General features: G+C 39.1%; 1 protein-coding gene across 1 annotated transcript in view; it reads right to left on the bottom strand.

Annotated features, from left to right (window-relative positions):
- ARHGEF28 (Rho guanine nucleotide exchange factor 28) overlaps nt 1-16,448 on the bottom strand; it is a 108,055-nt gene that overhangs the window by 24,250 nt on the left and 67,357 nt on the right. The window contains 15 exon segments of the mRNA XM_018070494.1: nt 1,068-1,115; nt 1,203-1,241; nt 4,606-4,691; nt 5,273-5,404; nt 7,888-8,070; nt 8,919-9,016; nt 9,668-9,846; nt 10,518-10,594; nt 11,504-11,758; nt 12,606-12,723; nt 13,113-13,235; nt 14,122-14,372; nt 14,833-14,973; nt 15,846-15,967; nt 16,069-16,216. Coding sequence (XP_017925983.1) covers nt 1,068-1,115; nt 1,203-1,241; nt 4,606-4,691; nt 5,273-5,404; nt 7,888-8,070; nt 8,919-9,016; nt 9,668-9,846; nt 10,518-10,594; nt 11,504-11,758; nt 12,606-12,723; nt 13,113-13,235; nt 14,122-14,372; nt 14,833-14,973; nt 15,846-15,967; nt 16,069-16,216 — 2,000 coding nt within the window.

Here is a 16,448-nt window from a genome sequence, read left to right as displayed (position 1 = left end):
ATAAATAGCTAGGATTAAGAAGAAAGAAAAGCAAGAAAGCCCTAGATCTGCTGAAGCACTTATTGCACCGCCTATCTTCAAGAGCTGGCATGGGAATCTATTTCAGCAGATATTCCCAGAGAATTCACACACCCCCATTGCCCCATGCTGTTCACCCCAGAAAGTTTTTAACTTTGTGCAATGTACAATCCACACTTTCTTTGGCTCTCCCTCCAGTATTAGGTCAGTTCCAGTGATTTGCAAACAGGGCAAGGACAGGATCCTCTGCTTGTTTCTCTGCACCTTACTGCCAGTTCATGGTCTGAACAATCAAGGCACGAACCCAAGCCTTATTTTATTATCCCTGTTTCTCAGTTATTCAAAAATTTTGCCAGAATTACAAGCTTTTCATTTGGCTTTTGCATTGCTTCAATCCACTTAAATTCTAAGCCCAAGGTTTCCAGAATTATTATGAAATATGCTAATGTCAATAGGGTCTAAAAATTAAAGCATGTTCAAATTAAACATTTAAAAATAAAATTATAAAAACTGCATCTAAATAAGAAAAAGTAAGTTAAAACATTCAAAGTTAGCATAAAAGAGGAAAACACTTCAGACTAAGGACCTACAGAATATACAAAGTATTTAATTGAGATTGAAATATCTAAAATGTGTTGAGTTTCCTATCTAAGTGGCAGAGCCTCTGTTTACTACTAGCCAGAAGAACACTCAAAAGAAAATACTAAAATTTTTCAATATTTTGTACTATAATTTCAGAAATCTGTATGTGAAATGACATCAGTTCAATTAGGGCCATCATTTTATTTTCCTGCTAGATTTTTAGACTGTATAAACATCCTTTTCTGGGAGGGAGGCCTGATCTTCAAGCAAGTAAGCACTATTCAGTTCTTAACAGAAACCTACCACTGATGTAGACTAAAAATATATTCTATGACAACTTATGCAACAATCAGTAGAGATTAGTATGCAGCGACGTAATGTCTAAAAGTAGGGTGACGTGAAAACAAATCTTAAGAAGTAAATTATTAAGACTAATTACTCTATAAAGTTAACAATGGAATAGTCACCTGTATGCTGTACAAGAGACAGGTTAAGTTCTGGATTGCTTGTACAATCTAGAAAATAAAAGAGAAAGATTTTCAAAGCTTTGACCACTGTGAACTATATAGTTAATACATTGTGTCAGGTTTAAATAAACTCACTTCTGTGCCTGTATATCCTCTGAAATTCATACTTCCTTCCTAAAATAAAAATATGTTGCTTTAAAAAGTAGGTTTTAACTTCAAAATTGTATCATCCAGGTAATTTTTTTTTTCAACTAGTGGAGACATTCATATTTCTAAGAAATGCAGTGCTGAGTCAAACCTTTATGTGGCTATGTGAAAAAAACAGAAGCAGCAACCTATGAAGGCTAATAATTCATGAACACTGGAGTTTCCATGGAAATCACTAGAGATTCTAAGCACAACTGTAAAAATAAAAATATTTTATCCACAATTTTAATCTCTTGTGACAAATGCTACACAGAAAAGACATTTCCATTCATTCTTTGTTTACTTGACAGTTTTGAAAGACAGTAACCAGACCTCTGTATATACAATACAGTAGGTTTAGGTTACTTACAGTAGGATGAGATAGCATGAGACTCTTCAAAAACACAGATACTAACACAGTAAGAAACTAGCAGGAGTCATGTCAGTGGGTTATCGCAAATGCCTTAGATATTCTGCAAGATGCTTGCCCAGTATGTTCTACAGAATGCACTAGCGTGGTTACTACTCTGCCCCTGTAGCAAGGTACAGCCACTTCACACTTTCCACATTTTTTCTTCTTTCATAGGAGCAGATCAGGGTTTGGGGAGTATTTGTTTTCTCTCTGATTCTCCTAAGTTCTCTACTGAGTCTGATTTAACACCACAGAGAGCAATGCAACTGCTACATTTAGCTGCAATAATTGAAAATGAAGATGAAAAAGGTCAGGTTTCCAAACACAGTTCAAAGCAGACATGCATGGGGGAAAGGGAACACCAGCTGCAGCATTTCCTCCACTTCTTTCTCTCACATTATCTCCCTTTAATATTTCCTTCCATTCCCCCTCCAGATCTTCATCTCCTCCTCCTCATTGCATCCACAAGCCATAAAACTGCTCAGCTCTGCTATGAGAAGCAGCAGATTTTGCACAGATGTCTCTGGGCAGCACAAGGACAGGCACAAAGCAGCTCTGCTGTCCCTTTGCTGGACGGTGAGCAGCAGGCAATGAGGCAGAGCAGAGCCAAGAGAGAGAGAAAAAGGGTGATGCTGGAAGGATGAGGGAGTGCACAAAGTAGAGCCCACACACTGAACAAGAGTAGAATTTCTTTCAGATCTTGAAGCCCTTTCTAATTTGAAAAAAATGTGTAGCAGGGGAAAGCCTTAACTGGCTTTGGCTTGATCAAGGAGCTGCAAATTGCCAGCCCCAGTGCCTGTGGTCCTCTCACTGCAGCACTGAAGCACTGAGGGAATGAGGCTGAGGTAGGTTTAGCTGAGCTGACCAGGTGACAGCAGCATCACTGCTGCACCACTACAGCTTCAGCATATGCCCTGTAAGTCAAGCTAGGAGCAAAGCAATAATTTCAGGTGTTTAACTGTGCTGAGGGCTATCATCACCTCCCTGCCACTGTTCCCCAGCACTCCTGGTTCAGAGACATGAGGACAGTGAGATCCCAGAGCATGTTACATTGTGCTTTGGACAACTCCCACAGGGATGTGTTTACAAGACAGGAGCGAGGAGACAGGGGACCATCTCTCACAGCTACCAGCTTGGGACCTCTCAAGTTTCAGAGGCAACGTTCTCCCTTCCAGTGCCTAGTCAGCATCTAATCCCCAAGCTAGAAACTCTTGCTCCACCTGTCCAGCTCCTGTTTTCCCAGGCTAACTGGGCTGAGTCCAGAACTGGCACTCCACAATCCCAAGACTGCACACCCAGCTACTGACAGAGGGCAGAACAACCATCACCCTGGAAAACCCTTGCCTTGCCTCTTTGCCCATTCTGCCACCTCCTGGTAAGTCTGGTTCTGACATGGTAAGATGTGACACAAGCCTTGCCCAAATAATAGGCCATAAATAACAGGATAATGACTTGGTGTGGAATAATAGGATAATGACAGGGTGGAAGAGTTGAGTGCAGGTCCCTTCAGCTTTTTGAGCAGGGAGAGCTTCAAATAAAAATAGATTAGAGGAGGTTTCTCAAGTCCTTCTCCAGTCAAATCCAGGAAACGTCCAAGGATAGAGACCCCCAAAACCTTTCTGGACAACCTGTTCCTGCTTGCTCATCCTTGCAGTGCGTTTTTTTCCTTATATACAGTCAGAATTTCCCTTGCTGCAGCTTGTAATCTTGGACGCTCATCCTTTTGCTGTGGAACTCTGAGAAAAGTCTGGCTCTATCCTCTCTATAACCTCATTGGCAAAGTTTTCATGTGGAGCTTCTGGAACTTTTAATGGGCTCAATCTGAGCCCTCTACCCTCTATTAAGTTGTTTTATTTTTCTTCACCTAGCTTCTCTGCTCCCTCACTTGGATTTTTGTTTTCAACCCATTGTTTCCACTCACAATCTTCTTCCTTCTCCCTTCTAACACAGCAGACTGGTAAATAGAATGATCTAGAGCTCAAAATAAGGCCAGGTTATCGGGAAATTAGTGTATTAGCAAAAGTCTTCCAGATACAGAAAACAAACAAACAAACTCAAGGTTTCAGGCACACAAGCCTCCTTTCAGATCTGATGAAAAGACAGTATGCTAATGCTAAGTAATTCCTTTTCTAGCAAAGCTTAATTTCCATTTCAAGTTACTTATCTTCTGTTCTTGTCTCTTCCCTTTGTTCCTTTTGTGGTCTTTCTTCTCTACCTAAGAACTACTCAATTACAGTTCACTTTTTTCCACACAGTAATTCACACTGCTTACTCCAACACTCTACTGCTACATGAAATTTGTCATTCCTAATTTTGTCCAGTACTGACTTTTGATCTTGCTTTTTTCCCCAGGTCTGCTCACAGAACTTTGAAAAACAGGAAATTTCTCTTCTATTTTCTAACTGCTCAATTTTGTTTTAATTCAAAATTCTGAAGCAAGCTGGTGTAAGAAAACCTATCCTATTTTATGTGCCTGTTCTTAGAACGAAGTTCTTCCAATGCATAAGTCTTCCTTGCATTAGCTGAGGTCTCTGTCATTGCAGGAGACTTTCACTGTCTTATGAATAGGAGGAGGGAGAAGAGGGAACACTATTGTCTGCTCCATAGAGATGCATCTATTGAATGACAACAGACAAGGATGAGGCTTTGAGTGGCCTGAACCAGTGGTTTGAAAGCACTGCCTGTTATTACAACTCCCTGATCTGTAAGTCTGGCAGGCAAATTCTTCTGCAGATCGTTTATGACTGCTTTTCAAAATTTTATTATTAATTTCAGTGTCCTCTATTAAACTGAATTATCTGGATCTGAGTGAAATATGCCTATCCCATGCTTTCTGTTTTAGAACAGCCTTTAGATACACCATAAAAATTTGGACAGCATGTACATGCCCAGTGCCCAGAATGCTATGTGCAATGCAGAAAGAAAAATTGATTACAATACCTTATTCTCAAGATTGGCACCTGCCATTTCCTTTTCAACACTGAGATCAATTTCTGATGATTCTGCAGCTTCTTTTATTTCTGCATCTAACAAATAAAGCCCCAAGAACATGTAAAAGAAAGGTATCAAAGCATATCCTGATTAGAAAAACAGAAGGTGGCATCCTTTTTTACAGTTACTTACAGGATGCTGAAATAGAGATTGACATAATTTGGCATCATGAAATGGATTCTAGGCTGGGTAAAAACAAATTTGGAAGCCAGGATGGCACATATGGCATAATCCAGGTTTTTCTACCTTAAAAATTAGCACGATTTCACAGGACTTTATTTGCAATTTTTTTTGTAAGAAATTCATGCTACCTTTTACAGCTGAAATTATTGGAATGTCAATCCTGGTTTCAGGCCTCCTGACAAAAAGTAGCTAACCTGGGAAATGGCCTATACCACAATATAGATTTGCTGTGGAGTTGAGCAACAATGACAAGAAAGTATACCTACAACCAATTTATATGACAATTTATAATATTTGAGCACCTACCTAAAGACAATTTTTATTGTATTATTTGTTATTGATTCTGCCACAGGCTGAGAAACTTTCCAAAAAAACAATCCAGTATCAATTGTTTTAGCACTCTGAATATGTAAAAGTATCAAATTTTACTCACCATCCAGAAGAGATTCCAAGTTTTCATTGGCAGTAAATCTATGCTTCACACTTATTTCCTCAATGCTTTCCTCTGGTGATCTGTCTGTTTGGCTCACATGTGATGTTATGACAGCTTCACGGAGACTTTCAACTAAAGAGGAAAACACGCTGAATTACAGAGGCCCTGTAAATAGCCCCTTAATACATAAATCAGTGGCATAGAACCATAGAATAATTTAGCTCGTAAGGGACTTTCAGAGGTCTTCTAGTCCAACATCTGACTTAAAGTTGGTCAAACTAAATTGCACTGCTCAGAGCTTTGCAAATACAAGCTCTTAACTCCTTCAAAGATGGTGACTTCACAGTCTCCCTGAGCAACTTCTTCCAGTTTTTAACACCTCCATGGCACATAATTTTTCCTTTCAGCTAAATGGAATTGCAGGTGTTCCAATATCTGACTGTTGCATCTCGTCCAAGTGTTTTTCTTTTATCATCACATGACTCTGCAAAAAACCTGGCTTCTCTGTATTCTCCCATTAAGCAGCTGTGGACAGTAATGAGACCCTATACAGCCAGCTACCTCAGCTTTTCTCAGATGTCATGTCCTCCAGCACCCTAGTCATCCTGTTGCCTTTCACTGGATTTGCTCCACTTTGTCAATGTCTCTCTTGTCCAGAGAAGCCCAGCACTACTTCATGGCACCTCCCCCAATTTGCTGGCAACTCTCCTCCTATTGCACCAGCCAAGGAAGCAGTTGGCCCTCTTTGCCACAAGAGCACACTGCTGCCTCATGGTCAACCAGCTCTCGAGTAGGACTTTCAGGTCCACTTAAACAAAGCTGTTTTCTATCTAGTTAGTGTCCAGCCTGGACCAATACACAGGATTACTCCACCCAAGATGCAGGATTTTGCACTTGTCTTTGTAAAACGCCTAGATGTTCCTCTTAGCCCATTCTCCCAATTTGTAGAGGTCTCTCCAGCACACTGAACATCCCACCCCATTCAATGACAGTCATGAATTTGCTAAGAGTGTGCTCAATCCCATAGTTAGCTGCATTAATAAATACATTGAACAGTACTGGTCTCCGAATCCATCCCTAAGGAAATCCCCTAATAACGTGTTACTGGCCAGACATCATATGACTGATCACAACCCCTTCAGCCCAGCAGTCCAGTCTGTTTTCCATCCAGTTAAGCAGTTCACAACAGTTCATATGTAAGGATACTACAGCCAGTGCAGGTAATGTTGAAGGTCTCACAGATGTCAAGGTAACCAACGTACCTTGTTCTCTCATCATGAAAACCATCAGGCTAGTCAGACACAACTTGCCCTAGATTAATCTGTTAATCTATCACCTTCATGTCTTTCACGTTCTTGGAAATGGTTTCCAGGAGGATTTTCTCTATCACCATCTCAGAGATGCTGGTGAGACTGACTGTTTGGTAGTTCCCTATATATTCTTTCTTGAAGAGAAGTGTGAGGCTTGCCTTCTTCAAGTCATCAGGAACCTCTCCTGATCTCTGTGATCTTTCAAAGCTGACAGAAAACAGCCTCACAACGACATTAACAAGCTCTCTAAGAAGTCTTGGATTTATCTCATCTCATCTCATGGATTTGTGTATATCTAATTTGCTTAAGCTCTCTGTAATTCTATCCTTCTCTACTGTGAGCAATGCTTTATTCCTACAGTCTGCTATTAGCTCAGGGACTATTTCTGTCCTGGAAAATTGTCCCCACAAATTTTCTGCACTGTAAACAACTGTAAGCTCCTACAGAGTGCTGTAGAGTACTGAAATCCAAGACATCATCAACATCAACAATAGCATGAGAGAAAGTGAAAAATAAAAAAGTGGGCAGAATAGTGTGTGTAAGTATAGGCTGCCATTTTAACTATTTACTGTTGCATCACAGATTTATATTCCCTACACAAGTTTAATAATTTTTATCAATAAAAAGCACTCTGGTTTTATAATGATGATGGAGACCAGGCTTCACTGCTTTATCACTTGAAATGTTGTTAGTAGCATACAGGTCTCAATTTAGGTGATTAGGGCTCAGTTTACCAGAATTCTTTTCAGCTTAGTTTAGCTGAAGTTTAGCTGAAGTTCCAGCCAGGGAAGGTATCAACAAATACCATTCCCTCCCTTCCTTTCTTCAGAGGACATTACTATAGGTGGTCCAAGGTTATCATCTCACTGTTAGATAATAGGCAGAAAAAACACGGTTCCTACAGTGATTCTGGCAGGTGTTTCTTGGTAAATCTGAACTGATCTGTATATGATCATACATGATTCTGATGTGTCATCAAATTAGCCCAGGTAGGTGAAGGTCAGGGACCAGGTGCAATATCATATTGCAACTTTTTATGTGCTTCACAGATTTGTACCGCAAGGCGTACAGCTAACAACCTAACTCTATTTCCCTGCATGCTCACTTTTGATGCTATGCACTAAACATCCCTTATTTTACAATCTGGCAGATACCATCTCCTATATCTGACAAGAATAAACTTGAGAAATTTCAATATCCATTGACAAGTTTTGACACTGCCCGTTCTTGAGACTTGACAGAGCTGCAACACAACGCACTGTCCATGTGAAGAGCCACCAATCCACTCTACCCATGCAAACTCACCTTCTCTGAGTGCTGCTGCCAGCAATGGAGCAGCCTGTGGAGTTTCTCCTGAATCAGGTTTGATAAGGAGGTGAGGTTCTACACGAACATTATCAAACCCACACATATGTCCCAGTTCTGCATACACGTGCAACTTCTCTTCCAAATAATTGCAGATTTGCTGGTCCTGATTACTCAGCAACTCTGTCAACCAAAATTGAACACCGTATTAATATTTTTTTATGCTGCAGGGAAACACATTCCTCATTCACCCTCCTAAGCTTTATGCCACATAGATATTGCTAATTCAAGCTAAACCTTTCTTAACTGGCCAGGAACCAAATTCATCCCATAGTCCATCCTAATGAAAGCTGGTACAGACCCTGATAGAGGTCCAGAGCTCTACCCTGATCATGTGGCCTTGGCTGCCCTCTTGGGCCCTCAGTTACCGATTGTTGCACTCACAATAACAAGTGAGTGTTGCATCCTGGAAAATTACTTGGCTCAGGTGCACTGATTCAGGGCCTCCACATCAAAGAACACCTGCTTTCAGCAGAGGGTACCCTTCCCTGTGGCTCTCTACAGGACAGACATTGCTGCAATTTTTCTTCTTGCAACAGTACAAAGATTGGGAGTTAGATGTAGGGGAAAGAGGGAAGCAGAATTTATCTCTATTAGCTATAGTTTCAGATAAAAATAATAGCAGCAAAGTGCATAAACAAGCACAAAGCCACACAATTTTGAAGATTTGAGGTATTTCCACAAACACAAAGCTACCTGGTCCTGAGGCTAGTCTGGGAAATTCAGTGTTTATTTTGAAAACATCCATTTTTCTTTTTCGGTCATGGTAATATAGAAAAAAACATTAAACCCTTTGAAAAAAAAAAAAAGCTTCTCTTTCAATACACTCACATCATACCATCAGACCACCCCAGCTGTGACTCTGCCTATTGAGCCAGTTTGAACCCATCAGCCAGTATTGGGCACATTATTAATTCATCCTGAACTCTGAGGATGCCAGAGCTCTCAGAGTGGCAGGAAAGGTACTACACCTTGATATTTCTGAATTCTGTATGCTTTGGCCTCAGCAATACGCCTGTCTTCATCAGATTCATTCATTTTTACTTCTTCTTCTTTTTCCTCTGGACAACTTCAAAGATAAAAGACAAAGGTGGACAAAGCAAAATTGTCTATCATCTATTAATCTTCAACACAGTGTTATGTTCACAATAAACAAAACACAACATCAGCAACAACTTTTGCAACAGTCCAGAGGCAGGACATTTGTCAGCCTCTTTAAGAAGCAGTAAGTGGACATAAACCATACTGACTCTTTAATTCTGGTAAGGCTGCATTGTGTAGCAAATGGGTGGCTGGCCCACATGCAGGTTTGCTGTCCTAAGCAGAAGCTTGGGCCCCGTGAGAGGCAATGGTTTTCCTATCATTCCTAAAGCACTGACACCAAGATAACAGGCATGATTCACCATTTCCTCAAAATGGTTGTAGGGACACCTGCTGGACTCTGGAAAACATCCAGTGCCAAAGGCAAAGGTACAGGTAGCTCAGAAGGATGTCTGATAAGGAGTGGGAAAGATCTGCTGATTCAGTAGGAAACCAGAAGGAATATGAGAAGTTTGGTAGAATTGATGATGAGGTTTTGGCATCTGTGAACTTTGAGCTAGGAGAAAAATCCAATCTCACAGATGCAATGCAGAACAAAGAGCACGCTGCCGGGAACATCCAACTGACCTCCCATCTGCTTTGGGCTGCCAGGATGAAAACCAAAACCCTTTTCCCCTACCTTTCCACTGCATCTTGAATATGCCTCATCCAGTTGTTACGCTCTTCTTTGGAGTTCGTATGGACCTCATACATCTCAGGCCCTGAAGATGAAGCGCTAATCAGAAACATCCCTCTTTCTTCATTGGCTACTTCTCTTACTATGAGCCTCTGAAGGGAGATAACTGAAGGCTTCTGGTCCTGAGGGAAACAGTCACAGCATATGCATAACAAATGACTTTCTTATCAAACATCGCACTTTAGGAAGAATATGATTTTTCAATTCATTGAACTAATTCCAGTCCTGGTAAAGTCAGACTACTGAAAGTTTTCAGTAATCAGACATCTTTTTAAGCTATTTTTAAAAATATGTTATACTGTTTATGAACAAATAAAGCACTAGCTATGTGTTAAAAAGTAGATCTCAGAGACTTAATGATATGAAGGCACAATATTCATATAATGTTTATATTTATATACTTTGGGAACTTCATTACCTTTCATATCTTTTACGTGTGTTTACTACTACATTTGCAGTTAAAATTATTCTTCTGTTTGTTTTACAAAACCAGAAATTCATACTTATTTTAGACAACTGAAAGAGCCTGTATCACTTCCTACTTTCACAATCAGATGAGGCATGACACTAAAAATATAATTCTGTTATTTTCATCCTTCTTCATTAAAAAATTATTTATTTTTGAAAATAAACTTAACATTCTATATACTGACATATTACAGTTCCGAATACACTACCAGGATTTTAGAAAAAAAGAAATTATGTGGTAATAATCTAGATAAGGACATAACTTTTGAGAAATGTACAAATAAATGTGCAATGTATATATTCAAATATTTGATAATATACTCACAACAGCTGCGAAGATGTACTTTTGATCCTTTTCTTGTAAGAACAATAGTACATCAGTTAGAAGCAGAGCCAAGGTGTCTTAAAATTTTGAGAAAAGGAAAAGCATGGGTTTTAATTAAAGATAGTACAATTATAGATAATTTCTTATTTTATCTTTATGAAGGAAGAAGCCCTGATCAATAAATATCTCATAGAATCCTACAGTAAACTAAACAGGAAATATCTGAATTAGCCAATGGTCTGCATGAAGCACTTGCACATCACCACTTTGTATCTCCCAGGCAGAGCACCATGCTGGAGCACTGGCCCAGGAAAAGAAGAAGTCCTTGCACCAATGTCAGCGCAGCTTCCCTAAGCCATTCACCTGGGAACGACTTTCTCATGTAAATTTTACTTTGTCTATGCTGTAACTACACTCACAGCACAGTATTATAGTGGTAAAAGTATTTCTGGAATAATAATGAGCAGACAGCTTTATAAAGTTGTACAGTAAATATTACTAAGCTGCAAAAACTCCAATCCCTACTGTGTGATTAACACCAAAAATCCAGTTCTGAGCTTGCATGTAAAAATTGTGCTCCAGGCAAATGTGGCTTCAGAACTTCTTTTCTACGGCAGATGTCCCATTACCACTGATTTTTTCATGAGTTATTTTCCATGGCCAATACTGTGAACAACAAAAATGGGCAAGTAAGACTCTATGTTATGAGATGAAACTGAGAAACAAAAAAACTAAAAGGAGGCCACTGGAAGAAGAAATGCAGTAGATGGCTTTGTATGTGAACTTGTCTTCTTATGCAGATTACCCACAAACCACATCAGCTTCTGGAACTACTCTTCTAGCAATTAGTGGCACGTTTGCAATACCATTACCTCAGACATTCTTATTTGCAATACAGTGTAATAAAGTATTTTCATTCTTAAAACAGTCTTCAAACACTATTTGCAGATGAAGAGTTAAAGGACCTCACTGCTTGGATGAGATACCTTTGAAACGACCAGTCGCTGTCTTCCAGTACACTAAACCTTCATGAAGAAGTATCCTCTCTTTCCTCATCAAGTCTTGCTTCCTAAAGATATGGCCATTTTTCAGCTTTGTGTATGTTTTGTTTTCAGTTCTGCAGAGAATTTCCAACAACTTTTGCTTTTTCTCATACTCATTCACTTTCAAATCTACTGCTGCAATCACATCCTTGATTAGACAAAGAGCTTTGCACAGGTCTTTATGTTCCTCTGTTCCTTCTGTATGAAACAAAAAATTAACATGGCACTAGTCAGCGTGTTCAAGAAAAGAAGTAATTCCTTACTTTCTGGGAAAAATCCACATCATGCAAAAGCTTAAACTGATAAATATTGGTAAATATGTTATTTTTAGCTGAACCTGTCAACCAACTTGCTAGAAATATTAGAGGCATATACCTTTGTTTGACTTGCCTATTAAAAGATCACACGTATCCCAGATTTATTCATCAGCCAAAACAACTCATTGAATAATTTCCGCCATATTTATGAGGTGTAAGCATTCAAAAAAAATTACTGGCTAAGTAAATCATATAGTATATTCCTCTTATGGCTAAGTGAAAAGTACCCTTGAAACAGGACTGCAAATACTGAGGGTTTGCATTCAGACATACGAATTTCTACAGTGCTCATTTAGGGGGTCTATATCTGTAAGTTTTTGGTATTTGTAAACTGTTCTACAAAATTCCAGAGGTCATTCAAGCTCTGCTCTCAAACCAGAAAGTGATTTACAAAAAGTTTGCCTAGCCCTACTTACAAGAGGCTCCTCCAGAATTAATTCCAAAAGTGCAGATGGGTGTCTGAACTAGTTCTCATCCTGTAGTCAAGGTCTTTTCCTAAAACGAGGATGCTCTTCTGGACTTCTACCTGACTGGGATATCAGAAATCTTCACAGCCCAACCTTGACAAAGCCTACATACACACTGAACAGTAGGTATTTACATTGCTCTGGTTGTATCTTTACAGAGCGGTGATGATAATCTTTCGTTATATTGTAGCTGTACAAATTCCTTAAATTAGAAACGCACTAGGATTTCAGACATGAAGCAACGTTTTAGCTTTTATTCACCTTTTGAGTACTGCAATATCCTTTCAACCAGAACAGGGTATTTGGTGATTCGCTGGGTGACGAGCAAAATGCACTCGGGGATTCCTCGGCGTCGTGCCAACAGGTTACTATTTCTCAGCTGCACAGATACAAATATATACCCTAAGTAGTAAACGCATATGAAACCACCAATTGACTGATAAGAGACATGATCTAAAAGCATAAGAGTAAGTTAAAACAAATGCTGGGTAATCTGAACCATCCCCAAGGAACAGTTGCTGCGCTGAGGGATGAGGTGTACTATAATAGGAATGTGTGTAATACACGCTGGATGACAGAGCACTCTAAAATTTGAAAGAAAAATGTGATTTATCAGCTCACTAGTTAATGAGGAAAAACCTTTGCCATTTTGACTAGCTACTAAAACTGAGGTATGGAATATAATTCCAATCCTATATCCAAGTAAAACCTATGTATCTTTCTCCTGGGCATTCTGTCAGCAGTGATCATGATTCCACATTAACTTACTTTGATAAAATTCTGGAACTTCTTGTTTTGTTGCAACTCCTTGAAGAGATTAACAGCTTCTTTCTGATGGCTGCAAAACTCTCCATATATTTTCTCCATTTTAGTTGCATTTTCCTCTGAAAACTGAAGAAATTAAGTGAATTGTGCTCAACATTGACTCAGACAGGAAACTGTATACCTTAAATTAATGTATTTTGTATGAATAAGGAATTTTATGCTACTTGTTTCTCAAGTTCTCTGTCATTACAGAATGAAAATGGCCTAGCTGTTTCTAGGAGCAAGAAGGGGAATATAAGCTGGAGAAAGCACAAGCGACCTCACTACAGTCTTGCCAATAACAGCTAGAACAGTTATTATAAGAGCATTTCCTTCACCTCTTTGCAAACATAACTTCTCCGAGGTTTATTTGCTTTTGTCTGATCTCCACACTGCTTCTAGACAAGATAACAGCTCAGTTATTTATTTCAGTGGAGAGAAAACTGACTAACTGAAGGTGAGAAGCCACATTCTCCCTATTGCAAGGAACTGAAGCATGAATGGCAAGCCATTAGTTAGCCATTCTTCGGCCACAACAAACACATTGTGACCACTCCTTCTCTAGTGATCAGTATCGTGAGATCACTACAAGAAATGAATGGGTAGTTTCTTTTCCATCATCAGTCAGTTTTTCACACCTCTACTCAGATGTTAGGAAAAGTGAATCCCTTAAAAAATGAATCCATTTTTTGCAGTCCCTGGTATGACAGCAGCCTTCTACCACAAACAGGACTAAGTTCATCATTTTCCTTGTCACTCATACCGCATAGGTAGAAGTTCATCCCAAATTCATCGCAGTCACCTGACAGCAATGACTTTTTGCTGTTCCACCCTGAATAATCTGGACGGGACAGTTTTTGAATTTTATGAGGCAACTATAGCTGTCTTCTTGCCCACAAATATTCAGAATCAAAAAATTGTTTAAAATGGGAACCTTGAGCATTTAAAGGATTAACAGAGTTGATGTGTCTACCTGCTGCACAAGGATGTCTCCAATTCTGCTGATGACAAAATTACGTTCATTCCCTGCCTCACATGATCCCTGCCGCCTGTCCTTCATTCTGCAGAAGAATTGCCTGTGCATCTCCAGTAGCTCATCTAAGCAGGGGAATATTCTGTTCACTGTATTGTGATCGAGCTGCAGTTCTTCCTTCATCCCTTTCCTGAATATTTCAGACATAATGAGCAGAGTATGGATGTGATGTACTTCTGTTTGCATCAGCTCTGAAGTATAAAAGAAAACAAAATAATGTAGTAATCACCTGAATATGTTGCACACCTTCTAAGACTTTAGTAACATTCAAATATACAATTATAATCCCTTTTCCTGTGTGAGCTTAGAACAGAACAGATTATGTCAGGAGGAAGATTTAATTTGTCTGGCTCTGGCCCAGTTCTCTCAACTGCATCCCACTGAAGCTGGGGTTGCAACTCCTTGAGCTGGGGATTGGATGACGTACCTTTCAACTCCTAATCTGTAAACAGATTAGGTATGTCTCTAGTAGTCACTACTACCCATTTCTTTAGTTCTAAGACACATCGTAAATTTTATGGCAAAAATTTTCTTTGAATCTTCTTACTGTTTTGAGCTTAATTCATTGTTCTGGACATAAACCATGTAGGTTCCCTCTCTATTTGATACAACAAATTGCTTTAAACCTACACAAAGTTTTGAAATACTGACCAAATATGACATCCTGACGCTTGATGACATCTTTTTCTTGCTTGCTACAGAATATTGGGTCCACAACAAGACTCCAGGACTCTGCCTCAAACTCTTCTGCATCTGTGCAGAGATCAGTCCACTGAGACAAATCCACGTAATCTATGACAAAATTTATATTTCTTTAACACCATGCATATGAAGAGTATAGGAAGTCCTATTCAGGTAGATCTATTCATATAGTAAGAGGACCACATCACAGGGTTGAACTATGGGTAAGGCTTCTGCAAACATTGGCACTGGCTTTACAACAAAGAAGTTTACCAGATGTTAATATCATTAACAAAGTGTTGAACTGCTTTTGCGACAGGAAGTGAAGAGAATAAAAACACCTTACTCTTCTTTTCTCAGATGAAATCCTTTTCATAATTCTTTGCTTGAAGAAACTTTTCAGAATTTAAAAATAAAATCCAACATTTCCAACAGCAGATGTCCAGTGAGTGATATCTACACCATTCTATGTGATTGAATTCCCTTCAGCTTTGAAATTCAGTCTCACACCTAGCTACAGAAAAAGTCTATTTCTATTCACTTCACAAGGCTATGTAACTATTGTAGGAGGAAATTCACCAGTAGGATGAAAGACTTTGGGGCTACTGAGGAAATGCAAGTATTGTAGGTCTACATTTTGCAATGGACACTGTCAAAAGAGTTGGTTGGATGGGTGCAGAAGAAAAGTATATTGCTGTTCTGGTTCTGCAAGAATGGCAAATACATTTACTCCAGTTACTTTAAAATGGGAACAACATACTAAAATATTCTAAAAGTTATAAAATAGTTATAAGGAAGAAAAGTTCTATTTTAGGACTAATATGTCTATTTTATCGTTTTAATGAGGAGTGCCATTGTAATTATCAAAAATAAGTGCCCTTCTTTTAGGAGATGAAGTGTCTTCCTATATCAGTTAAGGGGTTTTCTATTTTGCACTTTCCAATACAGGTTACAAGATATAATATCTGTGCAATTCTTCTCACCTTCCACCATGAAAGCATCCATTGAAGAAAAGGTCCCTAATGCTTGTAACATCTCTTCAGACTGTGACTTGTACCTCCAAGGGCTCGTCTCAGAGTCTTGTTCAGAAAATTGTGTAGGTCTTCTACAGCAGAAAAAAAAAATCACATATTTTTTGTGGTTTCAATTTTCACAGAAGTGCTGTATAATGTATTTAGCATAGTCTCTTAGCAGCTGCCCCTCTACCTTTCGAAACTGTCACTGGGGACACTTTTAGACAAGAAGTAGGACTGTTGTGAGGCTTCCCTCTTTCCATAAGAGAGTCCAATAGGCACAGAGGAAGAAGGATGCACTGAGGAGAGCACCATCTGTGGAGTGTCTCCAGGCAAGGAATCTGTGAGGCAAAGCACAACACAACATTTTGACAAACAACCAAGAGTATGTCATCAACAGTACACTTAAACTCATACAGGAAAATGTTATCTGGTGTTCATATTGACCTACACCAGATATCAAGAATGTCTGTTTGCTGAGGTACAAGACCACAATGCTCTCTCATGGAATATAACAATAAGCCTGTAGGCAAAGTGCAATAGCTCCATCATGGATATTATTTGATAAGAAAA

This window comes from Manacus vitellinus, unplaced genomic scaffold, assembly GCF_001715985.3.
Source record: "Manacus vitellinus isolate BGI_N305 unplaced genomic scaffold, ASM171598v3 scaffold_18_pilon, whole genome shotgun sequence".
Lineage (NCBI taxonomy): Eukaryota > Metazoa > Chordata > Aves > Passeriformes > Pipridae > Manacus > Manacus vitellinus.
The sequence above is the reverse complement of the archived record's forward strand: the minus strand, read 5'-3'. Positions and strand labels throughout refer to the sequence as shown.